Source organism: Lotus japonicus, chromosome 4 (assembly GCF_012489685.1).
Source record: "Lotus japonicus ecotype B-129 chromosome 4, LjGifu_v1.2".
Lineage (NCBI taxonomy): Eukaryota > Viridiplantae > Streptophyta > Magnoliopsida > Fabales > Fabaceae > Lotus > Lotus japonicus.
In genome coordinates, this window is record NC_080044.1 from 52,660,592 (window position 1) to 52,684,609 (window position 24,018).

At 35.9% G+C, this 24,018-nt stretch overlaps 2 protein-coding genes and 1 long non-coding RNA gene across 7 annotated transcripts; 2 read left to right on the forward strand and 1 right to left on the reverse strand.

The window, feature by feature from the left end:
* Positions 1-1,008: 1,008 nt before the first annotated feature.
* LOC130712933 (subtilisin-like protease SBT5.4) lies at positions 1,009-4,942 on the reverse strand. Its single transcript, XM_057562745.1, has 11 exons — positions 4,850-4,942; positions 4,565-4,674; positions 4,355-4,452; positions 3,683-3,844; positions 3,438-3,552; positions 2,793-3,330; positions 2,503-2,600; positions 2,168-2,413; positions 1,960-2,074; positions 1,663-1,876; positions 1,009-1,568 (listed from the first exon to the last, which is right to left on the reverse strand). The coding sequence occupies exons 1-11, from the start codon at positions 4,940-4,942 to the stop codon at positions 1,009-1,011; spliced, it is 2,349 nt and encodes a 782-aa protein (XP_057418728.1).
* Positions 4,943-8,408: 3,466 nt separating this feature from the next.
* LOC130711722 (probable inactive purple acid phosphatase 27) lies at positions 8,409-14,005 on the forward strand. The gene is made up of 12 exons (XM_057561441.1): positions 8,409-8,792; positions 8,969-9,060; positions 9,234-9,303; positions 9,385-9,507; positions 9,631-9,723; positions 10,100-10,229; positions 10,873-10,954; positions 11,050-11,182; positions 11,883-12,088; positions 12,183-12,308; positions 12,519-12,828; positions 13,390-14,005. Exons 1-12 carry the CDS (start codon positions 8,577-8,579, stop codon positions 13,693-13,695), a joined length of 1,887 nt encoding a protein of 628 aa, XP_057417424.1. The 5' UTR covers positions 8,409-8,576; the 3' UTR covers positions 13,696-14,005.
* Positions 14,006-16,943: 2,938 nt separating this feature from the next.
* On the forward strand, positions 16,944-22,867 carry LOC130714761 (uncharacterized). Of its 5 annotated transcripts, none has more exons than XR_009011414.1 (4): positions 16,944-17,254; positions 17,355-17,522; positions 17,634-20,097; positions 20,241-20,553. It is a non-coding gene; the product is annotated as an uncharacterized LOC130714761 (long non-coding RNA). The 5 variants fall into 5 exon arrangements; XR_009011411.1 differs by having other exon boundaries at positions 16,948-17,522; positions 17,634-19,868; positions 20,011-20,097; XR_009011413.1 differs by adding an exon at positions 20,825-22,867 and having other exon boundaries at positions 16,951-17,522; positions 20,241-20,380.
* Positions 22,868-24,018: the final 1,151 nt, after the last annotated feature.

The following is a 24,018-nucleotide window of genomic DNA, read 5'->3' on the forward strand; positions in this document are numbered from 1 at the left end:
TTCATAACCCCGAATATATGTATTCTACCTAGAATTCCTATTTAAGCCAAACATATACTTCTTAAATTCTACCAACTCTTTATCTTCCTAGACAACTGAAAAGATATCTTTTAGAATTAGGATTTTATGACTTAGTCTCTTTGGTACCATAATTGAGTCTCAATTACTGTATTATTTTTGTGATATATATATATATATATATATATATATATATTGCACTTGCATGCTCTGTGCATGTGTTTAAAATGCAACAATAATGTGGAAAGAAAGGAAGATAGAGACATCAAGAAAAACTATCTGAAACCTCTAAAGTGAGTGACAGTAATGTAAATATCACAACCGTTAATAAAATTATTTTATTGATTTTTTTAAAGTAGGTAATCAATATTATTAATGATTTTTTTTTCGAAAAGAAACTATTAATGATTATGATACTTACTTTATCTCACTCACTTTATAAAAGCTAAATCTGAAGAAGAAAAAAAAAGTAAAAATGAAATATAAGAGAAAGATAAGTGTAAACACGTCAAAGTTGAAAACTTGTAGGCTTGTAGCTAGAAGTTATTGTTGATTCACATGTATCACAGCCCATCCTTATCGAACATTCTATATTCCCGTTTTTTCTCACTATTTTCTTTTTCCACTAGCGTGTTTGTATGTGCAATGTCTGGCTCATACAGCAAAGTACGTTATTATCATAACTTATTGTTTAATGTGGTTTTTTGGTTAGCTTTTTTTTATTGGAGAAGTGAAACCAAACACCCACTTACTAAAACATCGTACTGTAATCACCATGAAAATTAATTATTTGTCTTCTTAATTTTTTACGTTTAATAGTCGGGTTTTGTTTTGTTTAAGCATAGATGGTATTGAGAAGAGTTTGAAAAAAATATTAGGATATTCGAATTTTAGAAAAAATAATAGAACTCACATCATAATGAAGCCTTTTTTTCCGTAATGAAAAGAAGAAGAAAAAACACTACTTTTGATAGGAAAATGCACATGATCCTAAAATCCACTAGTGTGGCAAGCATGCATCTTAACTGTAATAGGTGTATTGACATGGTGCTTATCATCGGTCCAAACCAACCTTCCAAAGACATAATCCTCACTTGGCGACGTTAAGGTCAATGTAACTGTGAACTCCTTTTTTTCACCTTTTTCTTTAAAGCTTAATCTGCTAGGTTCAACTGAAACTAAAACATGTGGAGGTGCCTTGATGTGCACTCTATACTCGTTTGGGGACCCAACATTGGTAAGAGTACGAGTAACATTAACTGAATGTCCAAAGAGAAGGTTAGCAACTGTGATTGCTGGATAGTTGAAATCTGTTGCTATATTGAATGACTCTGGACAAGTGTAAGGCTTGGCGTAAAACACCTTAAGTTGGGAACTCGTGTAGCCGCGACCACATAAGAAGTTCAAATAATCATCAATGTTAAGGTCATATACAAGTCCCGGGTCCATGGCACGATTAGGTTGAATGTGCCCTGCACCATAAGCAAATGGAGTTGCCTCGTTCATTGATGAATCCAGAATCGGCCTTCCAAATTTATCTTTGGTACTTGCTGCAAAAAGAAGAAATTTTTATAATAAAATGTATAAGAAATTGAATGACATGATTTTATAATCTCAGGTTTAGATATAAACAATCTCATTTACCTGTGGTCATTATTGCTGACTTGATAGCGGCCGGACTCCAATCCGGATGAAGAGATTTAAGCAACCCAACAATGCCAGAAACATGAGGACATGACATTGAAGTGCCTGACATTGAAGTGAAAGGGATCTTGCGCTTATCAGTTAACTCTTCTGTTGGAGATGCAGCTTCACTATAAGCAGCGACAATGTTAACTCCTGGTGCAGTGATGTCAGGCTGAAGCAGAAAAAAGTTACAATCACTTAATGATTAAGATAGCCTACAGGATGATTAAAATTAATAAAAATCAAAGACTAAACCTTGAGGATTGCTTCCTCAAGAAGATTTGGCCCCCTTGATGAAAATGCAGCCATAATTGGAGATGGATTTACACCAAGTTTTGTTTGCACTCTAGAAATGTAAGCCTGGGGAGACCTGGATTATACGTGTGCAAAATATAAACTACTATCTAGTCTAACTTTTGAGTCAAAACTAGCAAGATATAATAAGCATGAGAAAGAAAATTACTTTGTATGGTTGATGTAATTAAAAATGTAACTACCATCCTCAAAGTTTATATGTGAAGCAGGGAGCACATGAGGGTCAGCAGTAATTTGATTCCCTGCATATTTGTTATTAGCCAAAATCATTCCAACAGCGCCTGCATGAGCAGCTTGTACACCCTTGTTATCTCTAGTATTATCACCTAGAAGACAAACCAATATTTTCCCCTTCGACTTATTTGGATCAAGAGTTCCGTTCTTGCAACGAATGCTACAAAAATTGACAAAATTTTAAGAGAATATCCACTACCATAGATTGAAAATTATTAAAGAATGTCAACTTGGTATAAGTATTCTTACGCATCTATGGCAGATGCATTTTGGGCTTTGACATCAGCTGCACTAGTCAATGGGTACAACTTCCCAGATGATAGGCTAAACTGAGAAAGGCTTTCTCCCTATCAAAGAGAGAACAAGATCAAGGTAAATTATGAGATGCTAAATGACTCTTAATTTGTTCTTGCAATTAATATTGGAAATTTCGGGTGTAAAGCTACAATCAAATTCCTAAAAAGAGATTATAGAATGTGAAATTGTACTATTGAAAATTCTTGAATGCAAGTAAAGACAATGTATGCTAGTTAAAATACCTTGAGGATTTTCTTGTTGCCAAGAGTGACATAACTCGAGAACTCTCTATCAATTGTGCTTGCAGCAACTGTGAGCATCCATGGTTCCAAGTTGCATACGGTATTAGGAGAAGGTCCAGAGTTTCCTCCAGAGCTCACAACAACTACGCCATGAGAAACTGCATGGAAGGATCCAATGGATATACCACTTTCAAAAATGTTGACAGGGGTTGTAACATTATAAATTATAGACATCGAAAGCACATCAACGCCGTCACCAATGGCAGCTTCAAAAGCAGCCAAAATGTCTGTTCCAAAACATCCACTTGGACCCCAACACACCTTATAGGATGCAACCCGTGCTTTTGGTGACCCGCCGCTCGCGATTCCCTTTCCATTGCCAAAAACACTTGCTCCATAAACAAAGTTTCCTCCCGCCGTTGATAAAGTATGTGTACCATGACCATCAAAGTCGCGAGCACTAGCATATGAAATATTTTTTCCATGAAAACCGAATGCCTGATAACCTTTGTAAAAATATTTTGCCCCAATCAACTTCCTACATACATATAGTGAAAGTAAAATATTCAAGATTTGGGATATTTTCTAAAGTAAAATTAATTTAAATACAGTGTTGAGAAGATTTTGAAGGAGTAAAAGAATAACCTGTTGCAGTGAAACTTGTCTTTGTTTTTCTTGTCCACTTCACATTTTCCATGCCACTTGGTTGGGACTGGACCCATCCCTTCATCACTAAAACTCTTGGATTCAGGCCAAACACCTATAACAAAACACTGCATCTATAACAAGAGGGGGCACTAACCCTTGGGCATGATCAAAATCGATTATGAAGAAAAAATTAAGCTCCAAGTGATATGAAGAAATTAAATTCTCCATACTTCATTGATTACCTGTGTCTATATTTCCAATGATGATGTCTTCTCCTAGTGATCTTTGCCATATTGATGCCTTTGGAATTTTACCCTTTTCCTCCATACCAAGGAAATTCCATGAGTGAGTTGTGGCCAATTTATGTTCTCTGTCTAAGAAAACTGATACTACATTCGGATGCTCTGCATCAACCAAATAGAAATAAATATTTAGAATACTGAAGTAACGACTCCTTCTGCCGACGAATCCAACGAACATGTTGAACTTGTCAATTTTAAATAACTAAAAATGGTAATGCAATGCTGCAGTGGTATTTTATTATTTTATTAATATAAAGAGGGTATCCTAATCCTAATAATCACCACCGGGCTGGGTTATGAGAGTTGCAAACATGGTAATGGAATGGTATGATGAAGGGATGTGTGTGGTAAGTGATGGTTGGGTGTGTCATTGCTGTCATTGGTGCTGCTGGCATTTTAGGTGAATCTCGACTTTGTATTGAAAGGTGGAGTATTTTCTTACTAAGTTGCCGAGAAAAAATAGATGTGGAAGATATAAATCAAAGAGATAAGCACCTTCGTGGATTTTTGACGAATATCAGTTCGTGCCATAAAACATTTCCCCTGAAATAACTATTTGCCTTAATATGCAGTTTAATAAATGTGAGATAAATGCATGAAACTGATACTTACTTGCAATATTTGCGGCTTCATCTTCATCAAGGACTGCAGCAAAGCCATTAATATATCTATTATATGAATAAAATATTGCTTCCTTTGCCTTCTCTGTGCTGCATGTGCATAAGAAAAAAAGAAAAAAATTATCTGTTCATTGACTTCATTCTGATTTTCTCACCTGAGAATTTCATGAACAGATAACTTTGTGGTTAAATTCTTTTATACCTTCCAACGTAAGATCCAAGTAAATCATAGTGGAAGTTTGTGGCTGATTCAGCATCAACTGATGTGGGATTTGAACCGAAGGAATGTGATCCTAGGTACACAATATAAGACTAACAAAACAAAGACAAAAATGTTAGTTAGACCACAGTTCACAAATAAAAATATGAAAACTTGAACTGACACAATACATCATGACTCATGAGTAACAGCATCAATAATATCATAAGTTTTCCATAGTCACAAGAAACTTGTAACCAATTTCAATGTTGAATATTACAGACTTACCTGTTTGATTGCTTGGGTAGGTTCCTGCAGCATAAGGAAAAGAAGAAGGGGCAATAACACATGAAAAATGGATGACAACATTGTTTCTCTCATGAATGATTTTGTTTTGCAAAAAAAAAAATATCAAATATTCTCTGTTTTCACATTCTTATATAACTCCGTTGTGACTGATTTTGAGATCAAATCAACGTCCTGCTGTGGACAACTATTAGCATTCCAAATGAAGCAAACTATCATAGGACAACCATTCAATATTTCCCAAGACAGGGTTAATGTAAATAAAGAATGAATTAAGGATAAAAGTTTTTGGTTTTTTTTTTTTTTGTTTTTTAAGCAAGAAATCATTTATATGGAGAATTTCACCAAAATAAAAAATGTATATGGACAATATTCATTTTTTTACTACAAGCTAATAATAATATATAATAAATTTTCAAATGGCATTTTGTAATTAATTAATATAAATTTTAATCTATATTTCTTCGTATTTTTTTGGTGCAATATTTCTTCGTATTAAGAAATTAAATTATTGCAAAATTTTAACACTAATTTATTAAATACTTATGATTTTTTAAAAATTAGGTTTATCTCCATTAATATCTTTTTGTCCCCATTAATATTTTAATTTATGAAGTTAACATACGCATGTATACTTTTTAAGTGTAACCAACAAAATATATACGTGTTTGTGTTGTCCTTAATTTTTTATTTTTTATTTTTTATTTCAGATCCCTTAATTACTTTTTGTCCTTTATTAAATTATATATATTTGTAAGAGAATAATTTATATGCACTAACAATTTAAAAGATCTTACACCGTCAACTAATCAAATTTTATATAGATTGTTTAAATCACCTATATGGGTAACTTAACTTTATACTAGTGGACTAATAATAAGAAGAATAAAAAATATGGGTCATGAGGATGGTTTAAGTTGACACATGAGCGATTTAGACAACCTCATGTAAAGATGTGGAAAAAAAGTATTTAATTTAATTAGTTGGTGTGACAACAACCTTAGAATCTGATTGATTAACAATGTAAAAATATTTTACATAACCTGTGCATGTACATTTTTCTCTTTTGTTAATACTAGTGCACTTTAAAACTTAATCACTGGAGTGCAGTTTCATCTATCACCTTTAAATCATAGCGAATGTTAGGAATCACATTAGGTTAAGTGAGATGCGCGCAAAAAAGTACATTCCAACGGAGGTTAATAGTTGTGCTTATTGCAAACATCCATGAAGCATTATTCTTAGTCGCAATTTCCAAACCGATATAAGATGTTGGGAGTTTCTTTGACTTTCTAGCGGTTTAAACTCCCCATAGAATGTATGTAAAAGATAATTTTCTCAGTCGTGCAAAACTTATGTTATTCTCTTAGTCTTCTTGGGCAAACAAGACATACTTTTTTAAGTTTAGGGTATCCACCGCCGACAACAGTGACTAATTCTTTCGTCGTGACATGACACATTATTATCTTATGTTATCAATTTTATATGCGAACATTTTTTAAAGGGAAACACATATATTAATTAGGAAAGCTGCACAGAGGCCATTACATCAGAGCTTACAAAGCAATCAAGACCCAAAAGCCTCTCTTCTACCAAACACGATTAGTGAAAGAGGAAGTCTTCTAGACAAAATAGTCTGCAACACAACCCTTAGACCTCCTTACTTAAAAGAAATCAAAAGAAGTTAACTTCATGTGTTAGCATTAGAATAATGTTAACTTTATTTGTTATGTAAGGCATATATGATGCTTTTATTGTGCATTATTAATTTATTATGCAAGTGAATGCTTAAGTTCTATTTTGAAATGCTTTGTTTCTTCATTACTGTTTTTATATAGTTATTCACTACAAGAAACTAGGTCTTTATAAGCGGCGAATATTCTGTAGCAGTTCTGCGTAAACCGCTGCTAGTATTAACTTTGTGGCAGTTTTGGAGGCGGTTTATGTACACCTTCAATTTTAGGGTGATAAAAAGTTACGTAGTGATAGTCTCTTTAGGGTTAAACTTGGAAAAGAGAAACAGAACATAACCTGAAACCATAACGGTGCTAAGAAGTTTCTTCGCGGAGGTGACGGTGGTAATGGTGGTGGCGGTGGAGGAGGGTGGTTGTGTTCATGGTGGGTTACATGTTATTAAAACTTCTTGTTTGGGGTGGTGGCCAGCTTTCATTTTTTGGTTTTCAAATGCAAATTTGAAAACAAAACGTGATTGGTAAAAATGGAGCTGAAGTGAGTTTTTATTGATTTCAAAACCGTTTTAGCCTGTTTTTCAAAACCACAAAATATGGCATGTCACTTCATCACCACCCACCGCCATCACCACCATCACCATCGCCGCCACCACAACCACCTTCATCGCTATCGCCGCCATCATTGCCACCGCCAATCTATACCACCACCACCTCCACATGAATTGCCACTAGCCACTAGCCTTCACCGCCACCACCACTACCGTTGCCACTACCACCACCACTTCCACCACCGACTCCGCTGCAACCACCACCTCCACCACCACAATCGCCACCGCCACAACCACCACGTCACTGCCACCACCATTATCATCATGACCACCAAATAAATCCTTCCACCACCACACCTTCATTGCCACTATAACCACCTCCACCGCCACAACCACCGCCATCGATATTGGCACCACCACCTGCACTACCACCTCCAATGTCGTCACCACCCCCAACCCGGCCACTGTTGCCACCTCCCCCACCACCACTATCGTTGATGATATCACCACAATCGTCATTGTCACTGTTGTTAAGTAACATCGAAAGTGTACCATCATTGTTATCTAGTCCCTCCATTATTATGTCGCCGCTATCACTCATTATTGTAACTATTATGGATTTACAAAATTGACAACACGTTTTTGAAACTTAAAACCACAAAAAAAAATTTAAATTTATAAAATTGAAAACTAATTTTGATTTTTTAAAATTTCAAAACACAAAACCAAAAGTCACCCCGATCGAGCCTAATAACTTGTTTTATTTCTGTTTTTGTTTAGTTGTTTAAATGAAATGCTTTACAACGTTTAAAAATTTATAATTAGAAAACTATAAACGAAAAAATATCATATATGATTTGATATTTTAGCTATAAAAACTAAAATTAAGAACTATTTTTAAAAACGATTCTTAAAACCAGGTTACTATAAACAAAAAACAGATTTTAATAACTGTAAACAGATAGGATATTTATGGACAAAAAAAAAACAAATAGGATTTTTATGGTTTTGATAATTAAGACGATAAGTAAAAAAAACTGTTGAAGTTCAAATTTAGAACCAACGACCCCCAACAGGTCCTATTGACCGCCCGAGAGGCCGGTTGTTGGAAAAATCTCAACTCTCAAGTCATAGTCATAGTCATAGTCATAGTCATAGTCATAGTCATGTCTATCCTTTTCCCACCTCAAATTATTGTTTCTCATCATTTGTTCATATTCATATTCATATAGATAAATTCATAAAACCTACAAATTTATCATCTTACCTTGTAACATGATAGACAGACATAGTTGAGTGAAAAACACACTAACGAACAAAACGGAGTGAAGATATATAGCGATTAAATCTAAGAAAGTCAAACTCCAAGAAAGATTCTGGGTATCCAAACAGAATATCAAACCCACAGCATAAGTATTTATATTTATTGAACTCCCTTCACAAATTAAACACATTCACACCAACATCAACATGGCGTTACAAGAGAACCTTGTTTGGAACGTCATTCTGGTGCTAACAGCAGCGTGTTTCATCCACTTCAACATACTTTTCGCCCATGCTCATGCTCATGCTCATGCTAATGGATTTGGAGACCAACCACTCTCCAGAATCGCCATTCACAACACGGTTGTTTCGCTCCATGGTGGCGCCTCCGTTAAAGCCTCCCCTTCTATTCTTGGCCTTCAGGTAATTATAACTTGCTACTTCTCAATTGACTCAATTTGACTCAAATACTATACTTAATGTCAAGTGGGCAGGCGGCGAGGCCGCAGAGCCTAATTATTGTATTCAGAACGAATCAATACAACGGAATTATTGGCATTGCTGTTCTAACATATTTGATTTGATGTGTGTAATTTCAGGGTGAGGATACACAATGGGTCACTCTAGATATTGATTACCCTGATCCATCTGCAGATGATTGGTTGGGAGTTTTCTCTCCTGCAAATTTCAAGTAATTAATGCACATCTCTCTTTTTCTTTCTTATGCTGGAATTTAATTGAGTATTTTTAGTATAACAAAGTACTCACAACCAGGCATTACTCAAATCTTATTATTTCTAAATCCTGCACATATAATGTTTGCTAAAAGAACTAAATGGGGGTCTTTTTGTTTTTCAATGGCAGCTCTTCAACTTGTCCTCCTGTAAATGATCCAAAGGAACAGACTCCGTATATATGCACAGCCCCAATAAAGGTATGGTTGAATTGTGTGCAGGTTGGGTTAACTTTCTAAGTTGTGCATTACTCATGTGATTTATTTGAATGTTTGTGCCAGTACAAGTTTGTGAATTACTCCGACCCGCAATATACGAAGACGGGGAAAGCTTCTTTCAAGTTGCAGTTGATCAATCAACGCGCAGATTTCTCTTTTGCGCTGTTTTCAGGAGGACTTCAGAATGTGCGTACAGGAATCTTTCAGCTGTTGTTAGATTTATTATTTCCTCTTCAATCTGTTCTTTATTTAGAATATTGTATAAGATTTTATTGTGCTAACTAGTAATCATCTGATTGAGCTCTGCAGCCTAAACTTGTATCAGTTTCCAATTCCATATCATTTGTCAATCCTAATGCACCTCTGTATCCACGTCTTGCTCAAGGGAAGTCTTGGGATGAAGTAAGTTTGTCTTGATGCTTTGAGGTTCTTATATGATGCTCACCCAAGTAATAGTATTAATTACTTGTGTTCCTCTTTTTTTGTTTTTTGAACGATACTTGTGTTCCTCTTATTATGGCTTTATTACAGTGATGTAGTTCCTTTATAGAAAACATCAAGTTAATAACAACAAGAATCCTAAGCTTTCTTAATAAATTTTGCACCCCGCCCCCCCCCCCCAAAGTGATGATAGCTTTTTGAAAAGATATCATTATTCATCAGACTACCTAAGCTTTGATACGATGCCCTAGGAATAGGAATAGATGCTATCATGTTTTTAAAACATTCTGGAACCACTATTCAGACTACTTAAACTGATTTCATGATTTTTGTGCAGATGACAGTTACCTGGACAAGTGGATACAACATAAATGATGCTACACCATTCGTTGAGTGGGGTCTTGAGGGAAAATTTCCAGTGCAGTCACCTGCTGGAACATTGACATTTGGTCGCAGCAGCATGTGTGGTATGATTTATTTAATTAGCTTAGCATGGCACTACATTGGGTTTTTGTTGCATGCAAGTTAGTATTCTTCAGGAAACCTAAATGATCAGCAGGGTTTCTGCTTGACATTCTGTTATTTATGAGCCCTGACTAAGATTCATCATGAGCATTAATTACTTTGAAATTGAATAAACTGAAATAATTTGGTTTCTATAATGTTCCTTATAGCGCGCCTTGAAAATATACCATGGAGCACAAACTTATTTTCCCGAAAGTTATACTAGATTAGCACCTTATGAACTGCAGGGTGTGAGGACAAGGGGAAAAAAGAACGAAAAATTAAGTCATATTAGATTTGTGCTTCAGTTAGCAGATGTCAGTCCATGGCCAGTAATACTTTTCATGATTGAATTTCCACCAAATCTTGTTTCTCATTTTTTTATACAATTTGTTAAAATTTCATGGCAAGGCAAGCTATTGCTTTCTTGTGCACCTGGAACTAAATATTGGAATGTTAATCATTTCTTCACAATATGTTTGAGTTTGGAACCTCAGTATTATTGCTGTTTTTTAATTCATTAAAAAATGGATCTCGTTTTCAATAGAATTTCTCTTCTTTAGCTGTGCTCCATAACGTGGTTCTGTTACTACTCTCCCTCTGCAGGTTCACCTGCAAGTACCGTTGGTTGGCGTGACCCTGGTTTCATACACACAAGTTTCCTAAAAAATCTGTGGCCAAATTCAGTGTATGCATTCAGATATCAATTTATGTTTATACCATAATGAGGAAGTGGCAGAGTTTGTTCCATAATTTTTTTTTTTTCAAAATATATATTTTCAGGTATTCATACCGATTAGGGCATCGTTTATCTAATGGTTTATATATTTGGAGCAAGAAATATTCATTCAAGTCATCACCTTATCCTGGACAGGACTCACTGCAGCGTGTTGTCATATTTGGTGACATGGGGAAGGTAATGTTAAATGTTTCAAAGTATTACCCTTGATGGCTTTATGAGCAAAATAACTCAAGCTTTTCATTTGAACATTCTACACTACAAATTTATCCAATATCTCTATACTACAATCTTGAAGATCATATAAACTGTTGGCTGACAATATTAATATATTGGACATTGTTGGATTGAAATATTTAAATACTCATAAACTACTTTCTTAGTTACGTACCTCAGGTGTCCACACTAGGTTACAATTGTTTCTTTTACAGACCCTTGTGTTCTGCAGAAGCTTTCTTTTTTCACCCTGCAATTTGGTATGAAGAAATTGATTGATTTCAGCTTTTATTTAGAAGCTACTTACCACAGATGTCATCATCTTATTAAGATTTTGCCAAAAGAAACTTCATTGCCTTGATTTCCCGTGCTGCTCTCTGTCCCATAATAGCCAGAAATAATTTCACTTTTATTATATCATTTTCTTTTAAAATTTCCTTCTTTTTATGTTTGATGGGGGAAGGGTAGTAGGTCTGGTCTACTTGGTGGAAGTCAGTTTTGTTCAATACTGTAATCAAAGGAATTGAAAACTTGGGATCCATGTAAACCAGAGCTCATCAGACGGCTAACTGGTCAAGTTAAAATGATAAAATTGCAAGATGAGGGCTGTTAGGCATAATTCTTGATGGGAAAAGGATTCACTTTTTTTCCTATGCTTCAGGCCGAGCGTGATGGATCAAACGAGTATAGTGACTATCAACCTGGTTCACTTAACACCACTGATCACCTCATCAAGGATTTAGAAAATATTGACATTGTTTTCCACATAGGAGATATAACATATGCAAACGGTTATATCTCACAGTGGGACCAATTCACAGCTCAAGTGGAACCAATTGCATCAACAGTGCCATATATGATCGCCAGGTTTGTCCTATTGTCCATACCTTCTTGCATTGACACTTAATTAGATTCATGTGTTGCTTATACATTGAACAATGATTGTGTAATCATCCTGCAGTGGAAATCATGAACGTGATTGGCCCAACACAGGATCATTTTATAACACTACAGATTCAGGTGGCGAATGTGGAGTTTTGGCCGAGACCATGTTTTATGTTCCAGCTGAAAACAGAGCAAAATTTTGGTAAAATTCTGCTCAGTTGATTATGTTAATACTTGGATTGCATTAATTTTTTAGGGAAATTTTTCTTTTTCCCCAAAAGTTATCTTAGTAAAACACTTACTATGAGCTATTTTGAACACAAAATATTGAGTACATAATTCGAATGATGTAAGTATCGTGTTTTCATATTTTGTTATCCAAATAGTAAAACAAGAGATTCTGAATTTCCAGGTACGCCACGGATTATGGCATGTTTCGCTTCTGTATAGCTGACACTGAACATGATTGGAGGGAAGGATCTGAACAGTACAAATTCATTGAGCATTGCCTTGCAACAGTAGACAGACAAAAACAACCGTGGTTGATCTTTGCTGCTCATCGTGTGCTTGGATATTCCTCTGACTTTTACTATGGGGCGGAAGGGTCATTTGAAGAGCCCATGGGAAGGGAAAGTTTGCAGAAACTTTGGCAGAGATACAAAGTAGATATTGGATTTTATGGCCATGTCCATAACTACGAACGGACATGCCCCGTTTATCAGGTAAGAACAAAAGCCAAACATGCCATGATCTTATTTAAAAGCGTTTTTTTATCAGTGTAGTCAGAATTAGTTTTGGAAAAATTGATGAGGGTAAGAGTGAGTTGGAAGTGAAGTGATTAATGTTTGGATGTGTTCATCGGAAAAGTGATTTCTACAGAATAATGATGTGAAATCCAGTTATGAATCCTACAATTGATTATGTCCACCACAGAAACTACTCTCTCTAACTTCTCTCTAAAATTGATTTAGAGACTAAAATCAATTCTATAAGTTGATTGTCAAACATCTATATAATCACTTAAACGTGATTCTGGTCAATAAGAATTGATTTCAAGGCTCCCAAACGTGGAACCAAACACACACTAAGTTCATGATTTATTTTCTTCATAGCATGCTTTTCATGATGTGCTTTTCTTCCTTTTCAAAATTGTTGAAGTGATCTCTATAGATGTGTGCTCATTCAGTTTGCATTAACTTATATTTTCCTACTGTTGCGTTGGTGATTTTCTTAATAACTTCCATGTTAATGCTGACTTTCTGATAAACTGAATACATATGCAGAACAAATGTGTAAATACAGAGAAGTCTCACTATTCTGGCATTGTAAATGGAACAATTCATGTTGTTGCTGGAGGGGCAGGGAGCCATTTGTCAAGATTCAGCGAAAAAACCCCAGAGTGGAGCCTTGTCAGAGATTACGACTTTGGGTTTGTCAAGTTGACTGCATTCAATCATTCATCTCTCCTCTTTGAGTACAAGAAAAGCAGTGATGGAAATGTCTACGATTCTTTCACCATTTCAAGGTCTTACAAAGATGTTTTGGCATGTGTGCATGATGGTTGTGAAGCTACCACTTTAGCAAGTTAAAATGCGTCTCCTAAAATAGCAGCCATAACATATTCTTATGGCTTAGAACATTTACATTTTGCAATAAGTACTGTCAAGTAAAAGTTATTAGTTACACATTTTTCTTGGAGAAAGCTTGATTTGTACAATATGTGAGGTACATGTCATACACAGCTGTAACAACACAAACTAAATTAATACTGTAAAGCAATCTAATAAACAGTGGCTAGGTACACTCAGAGATGACAATTGGACCAGATTCAGTTGATATCACTCAAGTCTCGGCTGAGATCTCCTCTATGAAACTATTCTTGGGAGGACTTTACTATCATATCTTCCACATATACTTCAACATTTTTCTATATTTGCTTATGGAAGATCTTGTCCATTAGCCTCTGATATGTGGTTCATATGTTTTTTAGACCAAAGGGCATCACTTGGTAGTAGTAATTAACTCGGTTGATCTTGAGCGTTGTCTTTTTTTTGTCTAAAGATTGCATTTGGATCTAATTGTACTTGAGTATGCATCCATAAAACTTACCAACTTATAGTTGGATGCTCTATCCACGAGCTTATGGTCAATCAGTATGAATTATGAAGCGTTTGTAAACACCAAGACAGTTTGTTGTCAAATTGATTGAAAAACTGAACAAGAGAACAACAAATGACAATATGATTCATGGCCATAATTACATAAAAGTTACCCCTATTCGCAACAAATTATCTCTTGCATGCAATCCGCTCAAGTAAGATCTCCAACTAAACGCTAGAAACTTTTAGCAGTACCACATTAGAACAAATGAGCTTTAGAAACGGCTTATACACACTACCAAAATTTTGCTGCAAGATCGCATAAGCTGAACGGACTAAAAATCTCACTAATACATCATGTTTCCAATGCCATGTATCATTAACATCATGTGTGAACACATTTTAATTGATAACTTGCAACAAAGAGTCAAGAAGTGGTCAGTCCATTCTAATAGTTCCAGACGATAAATGAAGCATCACATCCCTTTGGTAATGACCACATGTTTATGAAACTCCATTAGCAGCCAAAAAATACCACTCTTCATAATTACAATTTTTTTATTAAAATTAGGCTTAAATGCATTTGGTGCCCCTGATGTATTTCAAAAGTGCAAATGATAACCCTACTCTTTTTTTGTAAACGTTTGTACCCCTTTTGTTTTGAGAAAGTACACCGAATGCCCCTCCGTCAGGTTGACGTTAAAATCCTAACGGAGGAGCTGACGTGGATATTATTTTTACTTTTTCCTTTATTTTCTCTAATGCCACGTGGATTTTATCAACTAAAAACAAAAAAAAAAGGAAAAATGACAAAGGCTTCAAGAAATTGGTCTTCTTTCTCAGAACAAAGCTCGCCGGAGAAACGCCAGTGGCGGTGGTGGCGGTCGCCGGAGTGACGGTGGCCGATCGTCAAATTGATTGAGGGGTTTTGAAGCGGATGATGAGGGGAGTTTAGCCATGGTGTTGGTTTCTCCAAAAGGTGAGCGGTTCGCCGGAGATCGGAGGTTGAAGGTGGCGGCTAGGGTTTGGTTTCTCCTCTATTTCTCTGTTGTTTCTCATCATGTTGGTGATGATGGTGCTCGCGGTGGTGCTGGACGTTGGTGGTGTGCTCGTATCTGAACCAGAGGTAAGGAAAAGAGGAAGATGATGGCTTGATGGTGCTGGTTCGTGAGGGAGAAGGTGGTGGTGCTCTGGCTCGCGTGAGGAGGGAGCGGTGGTGGCGGCTGGAACGCGGTGGTTGCTGGCGTGAGAGGAAGGAGGGAAACATGGTGAGGGTGATGATTCATGGTGCTGTATCTGAAGAAGAGGAAAATGGGTTTGGAGAAGAAGAGAGAAAGAGAGATGTCGAGTGAGTGAGAAGAGAGAGAGCGTGAATGAGGGTAATATCCACGTCAGCTCCTCCGTTAGGATTTTAACGTCAACCTGACGGAGGGGCATTCGGTGTACTTTCTCAAAACAAGGGGGTACAAACGTTTACAAAAAAAAGAGTAGGATTATCATTTGCACTTTTGAAATACATCAGGGGCACCAAATGCATTTAAGCCTTAAAATTATACAAATCTATAAATTAAAATCATTTCGGAGTTTACTATTTTGGTCTCCACTTGCTGGTGTGAAACCATCGTGATAGATTAGAAATATGAATTTAAAATCGCAACCATTGCTAAGAATAAGAACGATATGGACCTTGACCAGCAAGTGGATTGATTAATAAACAGAAAAGAAGAGATGACATATAGATTTCGATCAATCAATTCGTGGTCAACTATATAAATATAACTAAATTCCAAATCTGCATCTTTCAATGAATTCAATGGTTCATCTTGTTTGAACTCAACTTCGACAGAAGAAATTATCATGGTTTCACACTTCAATTCAGGATATGGTTTAGAAGTTTTCCATGGGTTGTCTAGGTTACACGTAAGAGCTATTTAACTTTATCTTAAATAAATCAATGATGTTTAAGTTTTTTTTTATAGATCGGAAAATATGATGTTTAACTGTTTAAGATTACCGGTTAAACAAATTTAAAATTTATTTTTTTATTAATGACCATATGTCCATATTGTCTACAAGTGGGAAAAAATTACATAACCCTCATGGGTAATTAGACAACCTTGGTTGTCTAAATGACCTATGTGGATTAATAACCCATAACTCAATTAACCAATAAATTAATAAATAAAATATAGAAATTTTTTATTTAAAAGGTAATAACCATGATTACAGTATGACTTTGTTTTTCCCAACGGCTTCTCAAAGATCAACTCGTACTCTTCCAAGGTCAGCGCTATCTGAAAATCACAGTGAAGCAGTGCAATAGACGATCATAGTATTGTGCTAGTGCAGTAACTGCTTCGACTTGGACGTTTACGGTTAACAACTCAAGCAAATTCTCGTATTTCCACACAAACTTCCGTCACAATATTGGTGTCAACATCCGGCTTAGTTCTAGTAGCTTAGCAACTTCAGGTTTCTTGACTTTAAACTTCACCCTCTTTTTGCCATATATATATATATATATACTCTCTTTTTCAGTCTTTTTTTAAAGATACTCGCACCAAATCCACAAGTCCACACTACTAGGAAATCCGGGATTTAACGTCAGTTGACTAGTGGCGGTTGCTAATAACCGCCACTAAAATATAAACTTCACGTCGGTTGCTTAACCGATGTTAGGTTACTGGTGTTTTTCTTATTTTCTGGCGGTTTTAACCGCCAGAAGTGTACACCCGCGTGAAAATGATTTGTTCCCTCCTTTCTTTCGCGCTCATTGTCTCATAATTTTTCAGATATCTTCACAATTTTCATCCTCTCTACCAATATACCAGTACCTAAGAAATATTCACCATTTTCATCTAACCCTAAAAGTCACTGGTGAGAAGAATCAAGAATCCTAACTCGAACGCGCCAAATCTGATGAGAAGAATGGATCAAGTGCCACATAATTTTGATATGGATCTCAATTTCAATCTTCGTCCTCAATCAACCACACCAAACCCTCTCTTTCTCTCTCTTTTCATTTCTTCTTCGATTTCCCTTCGATTCCGTAACTATAAATCCAATCGATCGATCTCTCTGTTCCTTTCTTTACAAATTTCTACGGATTTTGAATCTAATAGATCGATCTGGTATGATCTCATATGAAGGTTTGTGAGAATCATGGCAGAAGAACACTGATACAAGGCCCAACGATTTTGCATCGACAATTGCGGTTTCTTCAACAACACTACCACAGAAGCTTCAAGTGCTACCGCAATCTGAAGGTTAAGGAGCAACAGGCTTCCACGACAAATCTAGCTCAATTGCAGTGGAAGGTGAGTGTGTTGCAAGATTGAAGATGAGTGTGCTGCAATATTGATAGGATAATTGCAATGTGTAAGAATTGGCAGGTAATTGTTTCTATTGGATTGATGTGCTCCTTGCAGATTAGACTTTTTTATGATGGTAACATCTTCATCACAATAGGATAACAATGAGGATTTTTCTTCTTTAAACATGGACACTGCAGATGCAACTGCTGTTGAAACAATGATTCTAAAGCTCACTGAAAAGGTATGTTATAACTGCTAATTAAAGATGAAAACAGTGGCAACTTGTCAGTGCATAGTTATCACGATGTATATTGATTTTTAATATATTATTTGTGCTGGTCATCTGAACAATTGAGTTTAGTGGTAGATTCAAAGTTTTGGTCATAATCTGTCATAGAAAGCCCAACATAGATAGTAAAAGATTTACAATTTTGTATAACAATCCTATAATCTTAAAGTTGATAAGCAATTGAGCATGGTATAGATAGGTTAGGACTATTGATTTGAAAACTAAAAGGTAAAGAAAAGAAGTTTGCAATCTGGGACATTCTATATATATATTTAATTGTTATAATTGGGGATATCCCTCTCTGCCAATTTCTCTGCAAATTTTAGATGTGTGTGCTTTTGTGTTTGTAGCATTGGCCTAATGCTGAATTATCATCCTTTTTGCACCTATAATTTCTTATTATTTTCTTTTGGGGTTTTAGTATTTGAAGGTCTTCTTCAGTAGTGATTGTTCCAACTCAACCATGTGGTTGTTATTGTGACTGTGAATGATATTGTAGCTTACTTTGTGAAATAAATCTTACTTGGAGGAATTTACTCTACTAGTCAATGTCTGGAGTAAAAGAGATTTGAGTGCTGGTTTTTGTATTTCTTCTTTCATGAATACTCATATCTCTATCACCTCACGCTATGGTATCTGATCTAAATTGAGGGAGTGAACATAAGAAATAGGTACCCTGGTATGCTGGCAACCAAATGGATATATCCAAGGCTATGGTGAAGAATAATGGAGCAAGATTACAAGGCCCCAGGTAAAAGTGGTATTTTTTCGTGCAAAATTCAACTCTAATGTTCCTCCCAGATCAATTATAATAATTGAGCAGCATTATTGTTGTTCATTATATTTTTCTAAAATGGCATTGTGACGAGTTTTGATGTGTCACACTGAGCATGGATAAGAGTATTTGTTTATAAACCCACGTCTGTTGATGTTTCTCAAAATTGTTTATCCTTTCTCTTTTCTACCACATCTATCCATTTTCATGTAACATTCTTCGAACTCCTTGTTGAACTTTTGTGCATTTAGTCAGTGGATGGGGTGCATTTTTTGATCTGCAAATGAGTTCATGACATTCATGATTCATATTAATAATTCATTCATCATAGACTTTCCGTGCAGTGTTCCACTATGTTTTCTTATGAGGTTCTTATGCTCAAGAGTTATATGATGTTTGTAGTGCATACGAGATAATAATAGGGGCTAACTTAGTATTGCATTATTCATTCATGTTTGCAGTCCTTATGCTCAGTGGTCAATAGGGGCTAACTTAGTATTGCAGGCTTGTTTGTGTTGTGTATACGAGATAATAATATTGGCATAAACATGCCAACTTTCTAATCAAAGTACATCAGAAGAGAAAAAGAAATTGTGATTCTTAAGGGAATGAACTGAAATATGTTGAATTCCGGGATGGTAAATCATATCTAATACTTGGTAGTGTTGTATTCTTTTGGAATGAAATAAATTACAAACATGCATATATACACTGTTTCAATCTATATCTAGTGTTTCAAATTTTCAAAAGACTCAAACATACAGAGATCTTTGAAATGTAATTTTAGAGCGGGACTTCGATAGTCGAGATGTGCTACACCATGAGGTGTGAGACGTTCTCGTACTAAGGAAGCAACTTTTTAATTCTCATAACCATAATAAGAAAATGAAAATCGACCTATTCCCTCCCATATGGATTTGCACTGCCTCATTCCCCTCCTTTTTCCTTTTCTGATCTTTAGTATTGATGAATTTATTCCGCTCCTAAGGGAGCGCATGAATGTATTGAATCCATATGCCAGTTTTTTAGTGGGATGGATTACGGTATTAGACAGTGTCCCAGATATCGATATGTTGGGCTTTCTTCCTAATTTTCTTGATGGTAAGTGCATGGTATGAGAAGGGTCCTTTTCTTTCTTGACTTTTTATACAACTGAATTTCAACCACCTAATCATACATAAATATGTCAAGCTTGTCTAATATGTTGAGTGATTCAAGTCATGAAATACGTCAACAAGTAGATTCAGCTCTTTCAGAGTTCCTTCAAGAGATTAAGAACTCCTTAGTAAGTCTCATGCTAATGCTTTTTACCTTTTTGGTAGACTTGTAAGGATTCTGGCACTTTCAGAGTCCAATTCTTTTATGCCATTATCCCCCTTTTTTTGTTCATTTGTTATTTTCTAACTCGAGCAGTGCTACTCTTGAAGTCTGTAGATTATGGTCGAATGGCTGAAATTCTGGTACAGAGGGCAGGCTCTCCAGATGAATTTACTAGGCTAACAACTATGGCATGGGTAAGTGGTACTATAATTCTCTGACTTAATAACCCAATATTTACTATTACAATACCCTATATCAAAAGAAATATTATTGGTTACTGATTTGTGATTAACTTGCATTTTATATAATTTATGTGTGTGCTTTTTTATTTGTTCAGATAAATCAGTTTGTCAAACTTGGCTGGAGACCAGCTTTTTCCATATTATGCTAACATTGTTGGAGCCATTTTGCCTCTTCTGAATGACATGATTTTAACAATACATCTTCATTTCACTTTGATGAAGGCGTTTCATTGTGGTACTGGTTGTCTATGTCTTACTCAATTATTTTCTTAATTAGATTAGGAGATTGGTATTTGTATAAATAATGGCTAGTGCTTAGTCTTTAGTCTTTTGTATAATATCAAACCATAATCACAATTCAGTCCTTATCATGCCTTTATCATGCAGTTGAGTGCTCTTTTAACCCTCTTCTAAACTGAGGATATATTACCAATTTGAACTTTTAAGGGTATACAAGAATTTTGATATCTTGAAAACGGCATAGCCTAGCTTTAAGAAACTTTACTTTTCGTTTGTCCTTCAACCAATGCATATATTATGCTTTGATTTTAAAGTGGAAAATTGAGTTGACTCATATTGTAGGATGAGAACTTTTTCCCCTGTACTGAGAAATTGTTTGAAAGACTTGAACTATGAACTTCTACTCACGTTTTCAGTAACACTTCATTTGCATTTTCAGATACTCCAAAAACCCTTTGGTGGAGTCCTACTGAGAAGAATCAAAGTAAGGTCTTCCTTTCTTTGAACAACATTCTTAAAGGCAACAAACCTAAATGAAATTGAATGTTTTTAATATGGAAGAAGTAATTTATATTCCTCCTTTAAGTGTTGTTCAATCCGCTACATAATATAGATTCACTTCCTTATTTCTACTAATGACAATTATAAGTTTTAAATATTGCTTGCATTAGTAAAACCATTGAATAAATGTAATACAAAGGGGTTATGATGGCTTTAGTGACAATCAATTTTTGCTACTTGGAATCCAACAAGAGTAATAGTTATGTGGCTTCAATTGTTGGAATTCTTTTGCGGCGTTTAGAACCGCTGCTAAAATTGGGATGAATTTTTCATTGATCCGCGGCGGTTGCAACCGACGTTGAAATTTATTTAATCTTTTGCGGCGATTGATGAAAACCGACGTTAGGTGGCCTCGCGGCGCAAAAAACGCTGGCGGTTGCATAGCCGATGGGAAAAATCTTCGCGGCGGTTTAAACTGCCGCTATTTATAACTTCAACCGCAGCTAAATGTCTAGTTTTGGTGTAGTGCCACTGAATCCCTGACAATTGTTACATGGATTGACACTATAGACAATACATACACACACACACACACACACACACACACACACGCACGAGCGCGCACACACATGTGGAAATGAATTTATAGTTTTAATATAACTCGATACTTCTATTAGAGTGTTAATTTCTTTTGTTAAAACTTCTTTTAGTTCTTTCAATACTTAAAATAAATCAAAACCCTTTGATGTATATTGCCCTAAGGATGGGTTGAAATTGTAGGATTTTTTATTTGTTGGTGAGGTTAAGGGTTTATTATTATAGTGTGGCAATTATACATGAATCAACTCTACTTTCTATCTATGTTATACATTCAGATTTGTATTGGGTTAAAGTATCCTTATACTTCCAATTCATAAATTTTGGTTTATGAAAAATATTCAAGTTGAAGATAATAATTTTATGACATAACTTTTCATTGTTTCATTACCTCTCTCTTAAATCTCGGTAATATATAGTATGTACTATATACGTACTAATTTTTGGGGGCCTAAGATTATTGCCTAATTAGCCTTGCATTGTCCACGGCCCTGAATTGTGGGTTACAATGTGAGCGATGATGGAATAATGTATTGGCTCATAAAAAATTCATGGCGTCCAAAATGGGGTGAGGACGGCTACATGAGACTTCGCAGGAATGTCAAGTTCATAGAAAGGAATGTGTGGTATAGCTATGAGAGCATCAAACCTCTTGAGCAGATAATGGCAAGCAAAACTAAAATTATGTGAGCAGTGGTTGTCATATTGCTACTGCCTGTAAGGGCATTTTTTTATTCCAAGATGTCTCCATCGAGATGAGGCATGAGAGGTGGTGTGCTCAATACGGTAGAGTCTACAAGGATGAGCAAGAAAGACTTAGAAGGCTTGATATCTCCAAGAAGAATGTGGATTACATAGAAACCTCCAACAAAGCAGGAAAATCGTATAGACTTGGCTTGAAAGAGTTTTTTTATCTCACAAATGACAAGAACATAGCTCAAAGAAATGGACTGAAGGTCTCCAAAGTCATGAGGTCAACCTCATTCAGATATGAAAATGTCAGAGTGTCTTGCTGGGTGGACCGGAGGGAGGAATGAGTTGCCATACCAGTGAAGAGCCAAAGTTGTATTTGGATTGGATTGCTTCCTGTGGTTTGGATTGTAGGATACATCACTTTTAGACCAAGTTGTTTTATATTTTTCAATTACTCATTTAATTTACATTTGTAGGAACTTGTTGGGCTTATTCTGCTGTTGGTTCAATAGAAGGATTTCACAAACTCGGAACAGGAAGTTTGGTTTACTTATCAGAACAACAACAAATCGATTGTAACATAAATGATTTCGATGAAGGTTAGTATCAAACATGAGAGATCAAGAGAATGAAATTCACTTCTCCAATGCAATCTCAAGATTCTTTCTTATAGCTTAATAAAGTCCTTATCTCTTCCTTAACTTTTATTATAGAACTTTGTATATATACACATCACTATACAGTAATGAAAAACATTCTGAATGTGTTACATATATTCACTACTTCATTTTTCATTCCTTTTTCGCACAAGGTTGCAAAGGTGGTTTGGTGGAGGATGCTTTCAGATACGTAATCCAGAATGGTTGTAACACCCTGATTTCAGTGGCGTCACTTTAGTAACCAAAATAAACTTAATGCGGAAAAACGTGAATATTTTTTTTTCGATGATAACTAAGACAAGACTGAATTAAATAAAACCCAACAATAACAATAATCAGAACTAATATACAATATATAAACAGCCCCCGCTGTAGTAGCAACCTCGTCACGAGTAAACCTCCAGTGACGGAAAGAAAAGTGTAACGTCCGAAGGCAAAAGGTACAATCCACAAAAAAGGTCAAGTGTCCGCAACACCATCCCTCAAAACTGAGAATAAGCTGGCCCATCGGCCTGAAGCAAGACCTCCTAAGTCCAACCAACTCTCTGTGATTCTCGTAAAGAACCACACAAAAGCTATAGGTGGGAAACTACCCTGTCCCCAAAGAAAACAAATGATGTTCAGAGCTAAGACTCTACTCCTACACTAATCCCATCTCGAGGAGCTCACGCCAGCACTAAAACCTACATGCTAGCATGATCGTCGCCCGAATCTGAATCCGGAACGACCTAGTCTATGTACACCATCCGTCCTCCTCTCGCTACCGCGATACACTCTAGTTCCCGCATCTCAACCCTAGTTCCTCCCGAAGGATGAGCCATCATGAATCAGCCCGCCAAAGACATCTGACAAAGGGCGTTTGTTCGCCAAAGCACACACAGAAGACGCGAGGGTCAACTCCAAAGAATTATGTAAATAATAGCACCAATAAATATAAATAAGATAATAGCCACTTAGGCTTATAACTAGGGATAACATCCTAGGGTTGCATATTTCCACAAAGAATATAACGACTGTAAATCACAGTTAACATGCATCAAGTAGAACTAACAAGTATCAAACACACTCATCAACTATGTCAGTATGCATGTTGCATGAAATGATATGCAGGTTAACCCAGTCAACCAATATGCATTCCGGAACGGATGGACATCAACGGATCAGCCCTTCACCAGCCACGGTG

Excerpts from the sequence above, each read along its gene's own strand:
- LOC130712933 (XM_057562745.1), bottom strand. The coding sequence starts at position 4,942 with ATGAGAGAAACAATGTTGTCATCCATTTTTCATGTGTTATTGCCCCTT. Across the intron at positions 3,553-3,682 it reads CATTGGAAATATAGACACAG|GTGTTTGGCCTGAATCCAAG; the intron begins GTAATCAATGAA and ends GTTTTGTTATAG. Across the intron at positions 1,569-1,662 it reads GTCAGCAATAATGACCACAG|CAAGTACCAAAGATAAATTT; the intron begins GTAAATGAGATT and ends TTCTTTTTGCAG.
- LOC130711722 (XM_057561441.1), top strand. The coding sequence starts at position 8,577 with ATGGCGTTACAAGAGAACCTTGTTTGGAACGTCATTCTGGTGCTAACA. Across the intron at positions 11,183-11,882 it reads TATTTGGTGACATGGGGAAG|GCCGAGCGTGATGGATCAAA; the intron begins GTAATGTTAAAT and ends CCTATGCTTCAG. Across the intron at positions 12,309-12,518 it reads GAAAACAGAGCAAAATTTTG|GTACGCCACGGATTATGGCA; the intron begins GTAAAATTCTGC and ends CTGAATTTCCAG.